The 15949-nt window shown below is 37.9% G+C and overlaps 1 protein-coding gene across 5 annotated transcripts in view; it reads left to right on the top strand.

Annotated features, from left to right (window-relative positions):
* VEZT (vezatin, adherens junctions transmembrane protein) overlaps nucleotides 1–15949 on the top strand; it is a 38924-nt gene that overhangs the window by 9485 nt on the left and 13490 nt on the right. For 2 of the 5 annotated variants that reach the window (XM_054988260.1, XM_054988261.1), the window contains 5 exons: nucleotides 1470–1599; nucleotides 6837–6926; nucleotides 7866–8041; nucleotides 9522–9797; nucleotides 13856–14005. In XM_054988260.1, the coding sequence (XP_054844235.1) occupies nucleotides 1470–1599; nucleotides 6837–6926; nucleotides 7866–8041; nucleotides 9522–9797; nucleotides 13856–14005 (822 nt within the window). The remainder of the gene's footprint in view (nucleotides 1–1469; nucleotides 1600–6836; nucleotides 6927–7865; nucleotides 8042–9521; nucleotides 9798–13855; nucleotides 14006–15949) is intronic. The other 3 variants (XM_054988262.1, XM_054988264.1, XM_054988263.1) reach the window with 2 other exon arrangements.

The raw sequence follows: 15949 nt of genomic DNA, 5'->3' as shown, positions 1-15949 counted from the left end.
TGATTCAACTGCTATATAATCTCTCAGTTTAAAAATTCACTGCCCCATTTCTCAGTGTGTGTCAGTAGCATTATTTCCATAGTGAGCACATTAATAAAACTGTAAATGGTAGGTGCTGTCTTGTCAAGACTATGGAGGAGCAGTTTTACTTTGGGGTCTTTTGTGTCAGTTGTCCAGAATTTTAGCTCTTGAGGGACAACTGAAATGAGGTGATGAGTGGGGCTGCCTTTTTTGTGCTGTTAGTGTAAGATCCAACTCTGTATGCCTCTTCAGTTATGAAATCAATGCTTTGACCCAGTTGGCCATGTTGTAACTTGGATAAACATTTTGCAGTTATCTAAAAAATGTCCTTCAGAATCTGTGTTGTGGAACAGATCTTGTTGGTTTCTATTGCTTTCTCCTCTGGAAACAGCCATGGAGGGATACAGATAAATCTGTACAGACTTCCTTTATCTAGTTAGTGTCTGCCTGCAATATTATATTATTATATTAGCAATAATATAACAATCTTAAATCTACTTGATATGGTGGGTCAGCATTATTGAGATGGAAAATATCCAGTTATTTACTACTTTAGGGTAGATACACAAATATGTTTTAAAAATTACATAATTGTCAAGCTTTTAAAATGAATTAATCCACTAAATTCTGTTTAGTCAGTTCAGAAAGATCTTTTGCAGGCAAGGACCTTTTTCTTTTGCCAGTGATGAATAATTTGCATTATATCATACAGAGTATGCCTGTATTCATTTGGACTTGCATAAGGTGCACTAAAGCCTTAAATAATTGACTACACTCACTTCTAAGCGATCTGGAATGGTTTCACAGAAATAATTGCTAAAAGATGAATTGCTAAAGATTCAGTGAATTGCTAAAAGATTCAAGCTGCTTAACTTCCTTAGGAATTTTGCCTCATCATTAATATTTCTTGCACTCCAAAGCAGCCTTAAACCATTAGAAAGTTTAGTTTAGAATGTTTAAAAGTTAAAGAATAAATATCTTCAAGATAAAAAAATGATTCAGAGGAACTGTCAAAGTTAGTAAATGCTGATAATCAGTAGATATGAGGAAAAGAAACTTCATTTTTAATATAAGGACTCCAAAGGGCAGATCACACAAACTGCATTGTTCTAGGGAAAGATACATATTTTCCAAACTGAGGCCAAATTTTTAGCCCCCTCTCTGTCTGTCTGTGTGTGTGTGGGGGGGGGGGTATGTTTGCTTGTAGTAATTCATGCATGTTCAGGGCTGAATTTGCACTGCATCCATCTCTCTAGCAGACTGGGACAAAAACAGAGCTTGCACAGGAACCAATCTATCAAGTTTCCATTACAAGGCAACTACTACATACTGTATGCAAATCCCATGAATTCTTTTTGGAAATTCATCCTTTTTATGATTTCCCCTTAGCAACTAGTTGGAGCATGTTCAGTGCAGTTATTTTCTGCCTACCTCTTTCTTCTCCACAGTGGAGAATTCTGTTTTCAGTGGACATGCTCCAGCTATATGCTAAACCAGATCCTGGAGGAGAAGGAGGCTTCTGTGCAGACTTCCTTGTCCATGACACTACAAGCTGGAGGCCTTTCCAATGCCCAGAAGGTAAGGACATGAAAAGCATCTTGCCAAACTGCAAAGGTGTGGTATTTTTTACTCTCTTGTAGTCATATCATGATGGAGTAGAATTGCTCATATAAGCCAACTACACTAGCTAAAATAAAACTAATTGGAAAAACAGTAAGGAAAATAATAAAAGTAGAAGAGCATTAAAAATGTACACAAGAAACAGCCTGACTTGTGCGTTGTTTTGCCAGAACTTTCATTTGGTGCCTGGCTCTGCAGGATGTTTGTGGTTGAGTGTGATTATGAGAAGCACAAACACAGAGTTCTTGTTCTGAGAGAAACACGAGGCTTTCTTGCAGATGCATATAGCTATAGGAAAGATTTCCACTTTGGGAACTAGCGATTCAGAATTAAGATACTAATGTGCATGCTTACTGCCAACTGACTAAGGAGGTTCAGATCCTATGTTGTTTCTTGTTGAGTTGTAGTGAATTGTTTCGAGCCACTGCTTGGAAATTATTTTCAACAATGCAGAGTTAAAACAGCATGTAATTTTATCATGTTAAAGCTTTTCCAAACATCCAAGCATATAAGGTTCCCATGATGCAACTGCTGACTAGGCTCTGTCTCCATAAGGTTTATTAACGTTACTACATCAGACCATGTTGCCATATTGTTGCCTCAGTGTTTAAATGGAATTCATTTAGTTTTTGCATGAATATATGTGCTGATACTTTAAATGTGTCAAATGACTCTTAATCACAGGTAAATGACTTTGTTGGAATATCTGACAGATATTCATACAATTTAAGTGACAGGATAAACTACAGGTCACAGTATGAAAAACATAGTACATGCCATTCAAACATATGAAGCTATGATTTATGAAGAGTTGGTGTCCAATGAATCATAATATATAGGGATTATAATATTATTGCGGATAGGCTTATGAGATTCAGGATATAACAAAAAAAAGTCGGTACCTACCATCTGAATCAAAATAGCTATTTTTAGTTCTTTTGCTTCTGAGTTTTTTTGTCCCTTATACAGGAACTAAACTTTCTGAAGGGCCACCCATGATTCATTGACACTATACTAAGGATAAAATTATACATTCTAGTGAAACATGGGGTTCCCAACTTCATGTTTCCTTTTTCATACATAGGGCAAGGACAAAGCAGTTGAAAAGTAAGGGCTTGTTCCCCTTCCTAACTCTCCTCTGCCATTGTACCATATCTGATAAGGGTAGTTTTATTCTTTTCCACCAATTGAGCTCTAAGATTGGAAGAAGCCTGGGTGTTAGGAAAGGTGATAGTGTGGGGAGGTGGATACTTGCGAGGGAGAACTTGCAGATGGAGAGTTATGTACTCGCCCTCTTGCCAATAATTTTCAGCATATGTTTCTCTCTTTCCATGACTTTTTATTAGTGAGAAGGCACAGGATTATAAATTAATGCATTTTTACAAGTATATATATATATATAAGTTCCCTATGGAAAATATGGAAACAAAAAAGGGGGGCTTAAAAAACAAATGATAAAAGGAGCACCTGTAGCTTATCCACAATAGTTTTGTAAGCATTCCAGGCTTAGTTTCTATCAGTAAAAGGCAGGGGAAGGGGGCAGGGCCCTTTCAGGGGCTGCTTTGGCCTTTGAGGGAGAACTCATTGGGGCCAGGCCCCATAGCAACTACTAGGTGACTTGCTACCACCTGACTTCCATGACTCATCCAGGCCCAGCTGCTTACTGTTGCTGAACAGCAGCCAGCCCACAAAAGCCAATGTGGTGTAGCGGTTAGAGTTTCAGACTAGGATCTGGGAGACCCAGGTTCAAATACCCACTCTGCTATGAAACTTAACCTACCTCACAGGATTGTTGGGAGGATAAAATAAAGGAGAGGAATATGCTTTTAAGTCTTCATTGTGGAGAAATATGGGGGTATAAATGAAGTAAGTAAATAATAAATATAGGAGAAGGTGAGAGTAGATAAAAGTTAGGTTGGTGGGTGGGTAGGAAGGAGAGAAGAAAGCAGGGAAAGATGAGGTTGTACTTCTGTCAGGAGGAAGGGAAGAGGAAATAGTGTGGGGAAGGGGATACAGGGGAAAACTAAATGCCCTTTGCAAGTTCTTGCAGGTTCTCCACTGTACAACTGAGTGCAGCCTGGCAATTGACACCACGCAAGTGGGTTACAGTTTTCCCAGATAGAGGCTGTCAAGTGTAGGGAAGGAGGGAAAACTGAAGATGGGGGAAATAACGGTAGGTTGGCTGGTGAGTGGAAAGGAAAGGAGGCAGGGAAAGGAGAGAGGTTATGGAGGCTTTCAGGAAAGGGGAAGAAGAAATAGTGGGGAAGGGAGGAAATGAGATTTATTTTTATTTATTTGTTGGATTTATATCCCGCCCTCCCCGCAACGAGCTCAGGGCAGGTCACAACATCATAAAACCATAGTTTAAAATACAATAAATAACAGTTAAAATTATTAAAACAATAACAATAACATCATAAAACAATAACATCAGTAGATCTCATTGGACAGTGGAGCGGATCAAAACAAAATAGACAAGGGACCAGCAGGATAGTTCACCAGCTCCTCAACCACTCTCATAGGCTTGGCAGATGCTTCCCTGCATGTCCTTGCAGGTTCTCACTTGTAATGTCTATTCTCACTCTAAGTAGAGTAACTTTGTGGTGGGCATTCTTTACTAGAATTAAGAATTCCTAGGTTCTGTCCTACATTTGAAAGTGATTGTCAAGTGAGCAATGTTGCTAGTTTTCAGAATTCACTTTCTGATGTAATCTTTTCTCTGATAAAGGGTAATTGCAATTCTAGCTTCATTATGAGTTGTAGTATCCATCCTGACAGAGGCTTTGCAACAGTTTTCATGCTTTTGCAGTTTTGCTTAGGGCACCAAACTGGAGGGCCTTCCGGTGGTTATGATCAAAGAGAAAAATATATTTAGCATACTCTATGTAGTGAAACAGTACCAAAATTAGAACTGAAATGTAGTTCCTGTATTTATAAGGATACACAGCAAGCTACTTCCTTTTCAGCCTGAATTGGGATGGAATAATTCTGTTTAGGATTAAACTGACAGTTCAGTAATGAATATCTAGTATGATATGATGGCATTTTTAGGATAGCTAGAGATTCTCTACCCAAGTCTGGTATATATTACCTAACAGTGAAGAATTCACTTCACATTATATCTAATTTGCTCATTGAATGATCTCCCAGAGCATATCAGAAAGGCTCCTACTTTGTTTTCAGAAACAGTGTTAAGGCAAATTCATTTTATAATGCTTTCTAAACTGACGATTAAACTTCATGATTGAAGGTTTGACAATTTGATCTTTAATGGTGTTTCCTGTTTTGAAATGCATTTTGTTCATTATTTTATGAGATGGTTTTAGTATATTATTGTCAACAGTGTCTATCATTGGAGAAAGTTGGGATTAAAAAGTTGTAAATAAAATAGTATTTTTAGTGTGAAAAATTCCCCACGATTTTACTTTTCATTTTTGGATGAAGAATCGGTCTGATCAACTGTAAAATTTTCCAAAAATGTGGTAAATACCAGTATACAGATGGTTTTGATGTTTGATAACTACTTTTGCCTTCTAGGGGCCAGTTTGCACATGGAGGCATCACTAAATCATTTTCTGACTGCATAGAACTGTTTCCAGATTGTAGGTGCTTGTGTGCAGGGCCCAGTCATTTGCGTGATCCATCTCCTTCACATAAAGCATATGCATGGTAGCTTAGATTTCCACCACTACCATGAAAATTTGTTTACAAGTACATCCCTCCATGGAGGCTCTGGCTGACAGTAATGATGCCACCACGCAAGCAAAACCTGACTCTAAGCTAAGCAGTAAACTCATATGCTTCTGAGGTGGACCACTCAGGACTAGAGGTGGGCACGAATCACAATACAAAGAAAAAAAATACACGAACCAGGCCAATTTGTGGTTCGTGAAAATGTGGTTCGTGGGACCGCATTTTCCACAAACTCCATGGCTTTTTTTACCTGGTTTGTGTAAGTCGGCAGCGGTTTGTAAAGCCAGACTGGCACTGTAAAGCAGGCTGGCACTGCTGATCGTGTGTGAAACTGATAACCCCGTTCTGGCTGTCAGTTTCACAGACACCGCGCTGGGTTCAGCCAATGGGCTGAAGCCGGTGCAGGGTGAGTGAAGCTGACAGCCCTGTTCTCCTGCTGCCCGGGTGGCAGAGGAAGGGGGCGGTCAGTTTCACAGACCCCCGCGCTGGGTTCAGCTGATGGGCTGAAGCTGGTGTGGGGTGAGTGAAGCTGACAGGTCCAAGTCTCGGAACTACAATTCATCTTCAAGCAACAGAGATCACTTCCCCTGGAGAAAATGGCTACCTCAGAGGTGGACTCTACATCACTATGCCTCATTGAGGTCCCTCCCCTCGCCAAACCTCCAGACTGCACTTCCGAGATATCCAGGAATTTCCCAACCTGGAATTGACAACCCTAGTTGCAGACTACCTCATTTTTTTGTACAACTTAGATGCATCCAATAATGCTCATTGCTGAAATCAGGTACTAGGCTAGATGGATCCTTAGTTTGTTCCATTGTAATCCTTATGTTCTTAAAATAGACTATTGCTTGTCGCTGCCCTTTGGAAACAATGCTATCTTCTCTGCATAAAAGAGAATTAAAGCATAGCTGCACAGGAGACTATTCTTCTGACTGAGCCCACATTTCTGCCCTTTTAATCAGAAATGGAGGTTAGAACTAGCATTATACCACTTTTTAAAGTACTTTTCAGTTGTAACCAACTTTCCTTAAACCCACTAAGGGTTAAGTAATCTTCCCCTAAAGTTAGCATCATGACTGTTTTTTTTTTGTTAAAAAGAATGCATGTGTATGATTTAAAAGAGAGAGAGGTAATTTGGGGAAAATGTACAGATTTGTATCCTTGCTGCCTTCTCTTTCAAGCTTGTTAAAATTTCAGAGGTCTTCTAATACTTTCTACTGGATTTCTGTGAGCCAGTTCATGCTTCCATTATTGTCCTATAGTAATAGATAGTTTTACAGAGAAGATAGCAGAGACATACCAGTTTTGCGAATCCAAAATCAATCTAAATGTGTAGAGTAATAAAATCCTTGTCTTGCATAAAAACCTTCCTGAAGCAGTTTAGTAGGCATCATCTTAGCAGGGAATAAATAGAGGAATAAATAAAGCCTTTTCTCATATTTTTAGGATAATTGTTTTATTTATAAATGACAATAGCATTTCTTTCTTATTCTTTATAGCAAGACATCCTGTCAAAACTAGCTGAGAGATTTAAAAGCTGGCTTCCTTTTTTACCATATAAGAAAAAAGATGATATACTCCACCAAATGGTAAGCCTACTTTAGTTCAACCCTTGCTTTTCCTCCCAATAATTTTTATTACGTTTCTTAATAAAACTATTCCTTAATTTTTTAAAAGCAAGGTCAGTGAGACACTACCTGTTCTGCAAACTGTACAGTGTGTTTGTGTGTTATATTGATATGCTGACATTCAACACAAATAATTTCTTGCTGGTTTATGGTAAAGCACTTAAAATATAATCAAACAGCATCTCCATTCAAGAAGGTGGGTCCAGGCATGGTGTATGGTCCTGTCAGTTTTGGCTGAAGTGTGCCCTTCCTTTGATTATCTTTTGTAATGTCAGCAGTAGAGACCTAAGCCTCAGAGCCTACAACAGTTTTGCCTTTCCTCATCTGTTCAGCTACAAAATTGATGGCTTAAGCACACAGCATAAGCAATTGTGTTTGTGTTGCAAAGGTGTGTCAGAGAGGGGCTGGAGGTGGATGAGAGATGGAACGGTGTAACCAAGAGCTGTCAACCAACAAAGTATCTGATGTTTAAATCTACATAACAGGAATTATACATTAGGGCAATGTAGCTCAAAATTAGAGCACGTGCTTTGCATACGTAATGTTGTGGGTTCAGTTGAGTTCTCCTCACTCCCCAAAAATCATCAGGGATGATTTGAGTGCTATAGTAATTTTATAATGCTTTGTGTTTTATGATTGATACAGCAGGAGAGATAGTTGCTGCCTAGTGGCATAGTCCTAATAGGATAGATAATATGTTAGATAACTTTTAGATAGATTACACAATCATGTTTTAGAAAATAAGACACAAGCTTGTAAGAACACCCTCAATCAAACTGCATAAAACTCTATGGTGTTGGTGACCAAAAAAAATTATAATAAGACAAGCATTTTTCAAATTAAAACTGCTGTGTTGAACGGGCTCAACTGATATTGTTTTCCTCATTTCTTCATGTTAAGGATGTTGGTTTTCGATCGGAGGCTCTCTGCACCATCCTGCAACAGGAAGTTCTGCTGCAGGAGGATGTTGAACTGATTGAGCTACTTGACCCCAGTATCCTGTCTGCAGGGCAGCCCAAGCAACAGGAACATGGACATCTTCCAACATTACACTCCCTAACAACTCCTAATATTTGGTATTGACATCAGCCATGTGCATCCTATGTGTAGTTGTTACACTGTTGGAGAAAGTGTCATGAACTTTTCATATGTAGTCTCCCAATTCATAGAAATATTTTTTCTTATTATTTTGAATGTATTCCCTGCCCTTTCGCATGGGTTCAAGGCTGTGTGACCTTGGCTTCCCATACATGCATTCTTTGCTAACTTCCTAGGGATATATTTTATATTAAATTGTCCAGCATGCTACAGGACTACTTGAGATTTTTGGAAGACTGCTGAGAAAATTGGGAGAGGTTTGCCCATGAGCATATAAAACCATTTTATCACAATTAATACTGGCGCTTTTCTTTGGTCATGCATAATTAAAGCAGTGGTTTTCAAAGAATGAGGCAGGGGTCACAATGAACTTCATGCTGACCTTTTACGGTATGTCCACATTAATTTAGCCAAGAGATTATATTGACATAGCATTTCCCATTTGGAGTCCTGAGGATTGTATGCAACCATATGGTAGGGTATACATTCCAAAATAAATACAATGGGTTTTGTGTTCCATGACTTACTGGTGATATGGGATAATTGAACCACTCTGAAATTTTTCTTCATGAATCTTTTTCTCCGGAAGTAATAAGTGTTCTAGAACCAGATGAACATGCCCACTCCCCTATCCTTCCTTTGATCTGCTAGTTTTAGAGGCTAAGAACAATCATGAACAATGCCGTACAAAAACCTGACAGAACGAGTATGGTCTTGTCTTAGGGGATGATCACTACACAAATCTGAGGCCTTTGTGAAAGATTATGTAGTACTTCAGTATTTCTCTTTTTTTGATAATTCTGTTCCTTTTCTGTTACTGGGATCACAGATTAAATGTTATTGTAAAGACCTTCTTTTTTAGATTCACCTTGTTTAAAAACATTGGCATGTTCAGGTTAAATGAGTCAGACTCTGGAAAAACAAAACTATCATTACTGTAGGGTTTGGTTACGCTAAAGAAACATGCCCTTTTTCTACTGTCCCTTGAACCTGGAAAAATAGTAAGTTCTCACCCTTTTTTGCTGAACAATCACTCTGTAGGTCATGTATTTGAAGGAATAATCTTTTTTCAGTTCATTAGTACAAAATCCAATGAAGTTAACACTCTGTAGCTCTACAGCTGCCATTTGGTTAAAACCATGTTATTGCTTGTTAATATGTATAAGCAATTGTTAATTAAACTTTAATTGATTGTAGAAGAGACAATTTGAATTTGTGTGACTACCAGTTAAGGTAATATGCCAATTTATTTAGATATAAACTGTTAGTTAATGGACAATTCATTAATAAACTTATTTAACTGACAGTCTTGCTGATGGTAATTTTAGAAGTGATTTTGCATGGTACCTGTCCACATTCCTGCTAATTGGAATGTCAACTGTTAATGTTAATTGTACAGCTTTCATTATTAGTTAACTATAAAAATGTGTAGCTCATGTTGGTCAATTTGTTTTGCAGGGATATCTCATTATTTCTTGCCTTCAGCAGTACACTGATTATGCTTCCTTCTTGGTGGAGTGGCTCTCTGGGTCTAGTGTGGGGAATAGGCATATTTGTTTACACATCTGTGCGAATTTTGGACACTTTGAGGACAGCCAAACTGCAGATGTCTCTGAGAAAATGCCAACTTCAGTTAGAAGATACAGCGGTGAATTGCCGAGCTTTTACCAATCTTGTGAGGAAAGCGTTACGACTCATTCAAGAAACAGAAGTCATTTCCAGAGGATTCACTCTGTGAGTCTAAATTTTAGGTTATTTTATGCTTTGATTTAGATATACCTGTTGGATATTAGCTCATATTCGCTCAATATACAGTCAAGAAATCTTAGCTTTAAATGTTCTACCCAGAGTAGAAACAAAAGTTTGGGAACAAGCAATATCACTCTGGCTAAAAATTCACTACAAGCCGAAGGGCCTAATACCCTTCCTTCTGGCCTCGGACCCCTATCCCATTTGGTCTACACAAATTCTTAATAAGATTAAACAGAATGGTTTAGTCCCAGAAGATCTCTTTCATGGAAGCCTACAAATGGCAAGAACTCCCATCACGCAGAGACTTCTTGATATTAAATTACAAAATGAAGAAGCTCTGCTGCCCAAGAACTTCAAATGCCTAAAATCCAGCCCCAGTTTTACTGCTGCTCCTTACCTTTCCAATATCACTCATGAGCCTTACAGATGGGCATTCTCCAGAGCCCGATTTGAGGCACTTCCTTCTGCCGTATTGCACGGTAAATTTGCTTGTGTGCCAATGCATGAACGCTTAGGCCCATGCATGACCAACATGGTGGAATCGGTCACTCATGTTCTCTTATTTCTGCAAACTGTATCAAGAGGAAAGGGCTTGTCTTATACTGCCTCTCTTGTCTAAACTGAACCCCTTGCAGTCCTATCTCGACTTCAGACCAGAAATCTTGCGCAACTTCCTTTTAGAAGACACTCAGAGCTCAGTGACTTATGCTGTGGCCAGATTCTGTTCCTTAGCCATTAGGAAACACAGATTCCTTTTAGCTGAAAATGTGGTATAATTGCTTTTGCCATTTTTTATCTTCATTGTTTTTATTTCATCAATTCTTCCAGCACTAATGCTCTGATCTTATTGTTATGCCCTGATGTAATAACTTATTTTTTATTGCAGATTTATTTTGTTTTACTGGCTTTTGCTGTAATAATAAATGACTGAAATGTTCACATCTCATAGAGTATATGTTTATCATGATAGATGAATCTCTGGCACTGAACAACACCAGATTTGTAGAGGGCGTTGCAGGTAATAAGGGCCTGAACAGGATTTAGGTCGTGTTTGTTGTCATGACTTTTGTCATACTCTTCCAATGTCTGAAGCAGAGCAGTCTAGTAGATCTGGTATTTGAGGAAGGAAGGAAGGAAGAAAAAGAGTTTAAGTCTGTTTATCAAGCAACCCTTCAAGCCAGTTCTGACTTTTCCTTTTTGGACTTGGGTACCTCAGCCCCAAAGGTCATATTAATTTATTTCCTGAATATTCATTTTCATTATTGAAAACCATATTTTCTGCCTATTTATTTATTCTTATATAGAAAACTATATAGTTTTGTATAAAATTACATGGGTGTTATAGAAAATCTTCCCCTTCCCCCATTGTTGACAATTCAGAAGTTGAAAATCCAATGTAATTAACAACTTGTTTACCTTTGGATGTTTAAGAGATGGTTTTGTTTCTGACTTGCTGATGATAAATTACATAAATGATTACAGTGTGTTGTAAAAATCAGAATAGTGGTAGATGTGTATACTCTGTTCTTTTCCCATCAAACATTTCTTGCAATATATTCCACACAGTTAATAGAATGGAAAAGGCAAAGAACCAGCACATTTGAGTTGCTAAAAATCGTGCCATTATACATCGAACTCTTTGATCTCTACTTGCAGAGCATGTGCTTTTAGTAACAAGTCACTGGGAAGCTTGTAAATGCAAGCTGCTACATGCAAAACTGAAACTCTTATCTATCTGATAGAGAACAAATTTCCTAATCATGAATGATGAAAAGTCTGAGTTGTTTTTTGGCAAAACCTCTTACAATGCAATTCTAAGAAGAGTTACTCAAGCCCATTGATTTCAATGGGCTTAGACTGGAGTAAGTCTTCTTAGGATTGCACTGTTAGTCTTTTTTAGAATGTTTAGGCATGTTAGAAGGCAGTCTAGGTCTGTTCCCAACAAGCAGGTGTACAATTAAGAGTACATAATTTTATAGTTAAAGATGTTTTTGAAGAAGAGCTTAGAGTTCGTTTTAGTCTGGGCAAAATCCAAAGCAAATAATTTCCCCTTAATTTAGCAGATAAACTTCCAGTTGTGAATAGAATTGTCTAACTTTCCAGCTATGAAAACAAGCAAGTAGGTTTTAAATTTGCTGCTTTGTACTTACTCCCTTTTAAAAATAATTTAGTTATGGTCAAAATAACTATTTCGTTGGTGGTGCAATAACATGACTGTGGCAGTTAACCTCTTGTGTTTTGTTACAAATTTCTAGAATTCTTCAGTCTCTTGGAATAAATATACTTGAGATACTATGTTATTTTCAGTAGTAGCTTGGCTTACTGTTAATAAATTTTGGGCTAGGAATCTATTTAAAACATAACCTGTTATTAACACAGTAAAACTTCTCTAATGCTTACTTGAGGACCTTTCAGACTTCGCATATTTCAAACCACTGGTGCTTTGGGGCTTGAAGTGATATAGAAGATATAGGTCTGGGCAAGATTTTGTGCTAGTGTTGCATTCTGTTTATGATGTAGTGTCTCCTTTATAACTATCCTTAATCTTTTGAACACCCTAGACAAAATGTGAGTCCAAAAGCAACAGTGCTTGCCATTTCAAAAAAAATAAAAAATAACAATCATTTCTATTTCTTGAGGGTCTCACCCACTCTTACTTTACCTCCTTAGCTCCACCTGAGCTTCTGAGTGCTCATCATTGGTGGAATTATTTTGCAGACAGCCTATCATGGGTTAAATCATTTGATCCCCACTCCTCTGCTTGAAGCCATCTGGGTGACCTTGGGTCAATCACAGCTTCTTGAAGCTCTCTCAGCCCCACCCACCTCACAGGGTGATTGTCATGAGGATAATAATAATACACTTTATAAACCACTCTGAGTGGGTGTTAAATTGTCCGGCAGGGCGATATATTATTATTATTATTATTATTATTATTATTATTATTATTATTATTATTATTATTATTATTATAAGCCAAAAGCAACTGTGATGGGAGTGTAAGAAGTACATTTATAGTGTACATTACTAAACATGTACCATTTGTGTGAAAATGAAGTCCTTCAGTAGGCAAAGGCTGAACTAATAAGATATTAATCCTATAATTTTAACTCTGTCAATTCATGCTGTTGGATCCTTGTCGATCTCAGAAGAACTTCCACAAACGCCTGTTTTTCCATTGACTAAAATCCATCTTATTTCATAATGGATCTCATCTTAACTTGAATTCTCCACATTTCTTGAGGCAGGATTAGCATGTTGCTAGGGTGACATTAACATTGTGCCAGTAGCAAGCAGAGATTGATGAGCTTGCCAAATAAAATTGGAGACCAAAAGGGACATGTGCTATTTTAATATATCTATATCTATGCTAATTTGCCCCACATTGTCAGAGCCAAATTGGTACACAAGAGAACTGTCATCCCCCTCCTAAAGAATTATATATCCCCTTCCCCCATTTTAGCCTCGGTACAGTTTTCCCTGAACTCTTGATTGTGATAAATAGAAGTCTCTTATTTAGGGTACAGTATAGTATGTTTAACTATATAAAAGACCACCATAATCTTATGCTTTCCTTATTTACCACTCTGCCATCTTCAGATGGGAAGCAACTTCTTTTAAAGTTGGTGAATTTGGGATGAAGTTCTCATAGGATTATAAAGAAGCATTCTTACAATGGAAGTAGAAAGCAGGTTATAAATTATATATAAAATTTTGAACCAATCCAGAGACATGCATTTGCATGTGTTTTTTTCCTTTGATTTTATTTATAGTGGGCTACACATTAAAATTAGCATTGGATTTTTTCCTTTATCACTAACTTAATATTGCTATTGCCTCTGCTGGTAGTAAGTCCTTTCTTATTTAACAACATTAATGGAGTATACTGTTTATGTCTGGATGATAAAGGCTTCCTTGTGTTTTTTTTCAATTTGCATCTAGGTGACTTTCATTAAGAGAGAAAATTTAAGCTAATAGTGTTGTAATTTTTATTATTCTGTAGGACATCTGTACAGTTGTATCACATTTTACTTTTCAAGTTTGCTTGACAGGGTCAGTGCTGCTTGCCCATTTAATAAAGCTGGACAGCATCCTTGTCAACATCTTATTGGTCTTCGGAAAGCCGTATACCGGTCAGTAAGAGCCAATTTCAGAGCTTCAAGACTAGCTACCTTGTACATGCTGAAACAATATCCTTTCTCAAACAGGTTACTTAGAGAAATGAGAGATTGCTGAATTGGTTCTTAATTCATTTTGTCTGTGTTTAATTCATGAAAACTGACAAGCCTTTATGTTCACTGAGCCAGCATGGCTACAACCTGAATATCCTTCACAGTTAGACTTGATTCTGTTTATTTTACTACATTTTCCCTGACTTTCTCCAAGGAACCTAGGGTGTGGTTGTTTCATGACCCATTATGTTCCATAAGCCCTTTGTGTTAGGTTAGGCTAATAGGTGGCCCGTGGCAACCCACTAAGTGCATAACTAAGTGGAAGTTTGAACCCGAATCTTCCAAGTCCAGTACTGTGACAACTACACCATAACAGGAAGATCACAAGAATTGGGACTAAGAATTGGTGAAAAAATTTTTTCCTCATGAACTCAGCCCACTAGTGTTCTTTCCACTGTTCCTTCTCCCACTATTTCTTTCTACCCTCACTAATCTCTTTATTTCCAAGTCATCATTTCTTCTGCATACAGACAAATATTAGGTATGTTTAATCAGAAGGTCTCCTTTAAAGGGGGGGGGGCTAGCTAGGTCAGTCCTGTGCATGCATAATCAGAAGTAATGGATCTTTGCTTCCTGTTATGTGAGCATAGGACTGCAGCCCTACAGTACAATCCTGAGAAGTTGAAGTCCATCAAACTAAGTGGGCTTATAAGGTTGTAACTTTGCTTAGAATTGTGCTTTCAGTCACTTACATCCTTTTTCTGTTTTTGCCCTTGCCATAGCTCTTCCAGTCTTCCTTGTGCCATCCATTCTTCCTGTCTCTATAGCTGTTCCCAGGTGGTCTGTCTTTTTCTTCCTGCATTGACGAGGCACCAAATTTGAGTACAATTTATGTTCAGCTGAGCCTAAAGAAAGAGTAAGCAGGAAAGGTTACCCAAAGGTAGATTTCTGCTCCATTAAAATGGGAAGAGGGACAAAGCATTCTTTGGAAAATGGTGTTTCATCTGGTTGAACAGGAGCCAGTTTGGTGTAGTGGTTAAGAGCATGGGACTCTAATCTGGAGAACTGAGTTTGATTCCCCACTCCTCCACTTGAAGCCAGCTGGTGATCTTGAGTCAGTCACAGCTTCTAGGAGCTTACTCAGCCCCACCCACCTCACAGGGTGTTTGTTGTTGTGTGGATAATAATAAGATACTTTGTAAACCTCTCTGAGTGGGTGTTAAGTCGTCCTGAAGGGCAGTATATTAATCGAATGTTGTTGTTGTTGTTGTTGTTGTTAATAGTTTTACATCACTGAATGAGCTGAAAGTTCATGGTTCACTACAGAAGGTGCTCTCTCTTTTCTGGATTTGGCTGGAGTTTCCATCCCCTCTCTTCCTTATCAGGGTAGGGCAGTAATTCCTTTGGTTCAATTTGGAGGTTGCCTATTTTGGACAATCCATAAGGGATGTCTAGCTATATAAAGGTTTAAAGTCCCTTTTCCCCTTCAAATGCCCTGCATTTTTATATGCTACAAAAACGTTCTTTTAAAGATCATTCTGCTCAGCTGATGAATTTTTGTAGGGAATAGGTGTTTTTTAATTTTATGACAATGTAAATTCATTGTCTACTGCACTTACTGAATTAGTAGTGCTGTAGTATTTTAGCTAGCTAGGAACAGAAACGTGGGGCCTCTAAATAGGCCGTATGTAAAAACCCTGACATGGGCTTTGGGAAAGGAGAGAAACTAGGTAACATTTAAAGAACTCTCTTGATACTTGGAAGAAATTTAATTTCGGAGTCTGAAGAGCAGCCATTTAGATTGAGCGTGGAAATTCTGTATTTTGTGATCTAGATATATAATTAATGAATAATCAAGGCATTGATGAATGCAAATTAAAATTGAGAAAAGTCTGTATATGTACCAAAGAATATTCAGAATTTTATTTGCATAAAAGCTTGCTTATCAGAACTTCCTATTTA

This window comes from Eublepharis macularius, chromosome 9 (genome assembly GCF_028583425.1).
Source record: "Eublepharis macularius isolate TG4126 chromosome 9, MPM_Emac_v1.0, whole genome shotgun sequence".
NCBI classification, from domain to species: Eukaryota; Metazoa; Chordata; class Lepidosauria; order Squamata; family Eublepharidae; genus Eublepharis; species Eublepharis macularius.
Note: the sequence above shows the minus strand (reverse complement) of the source record. Positions and strands in the feature narration are given on the sequence as shown.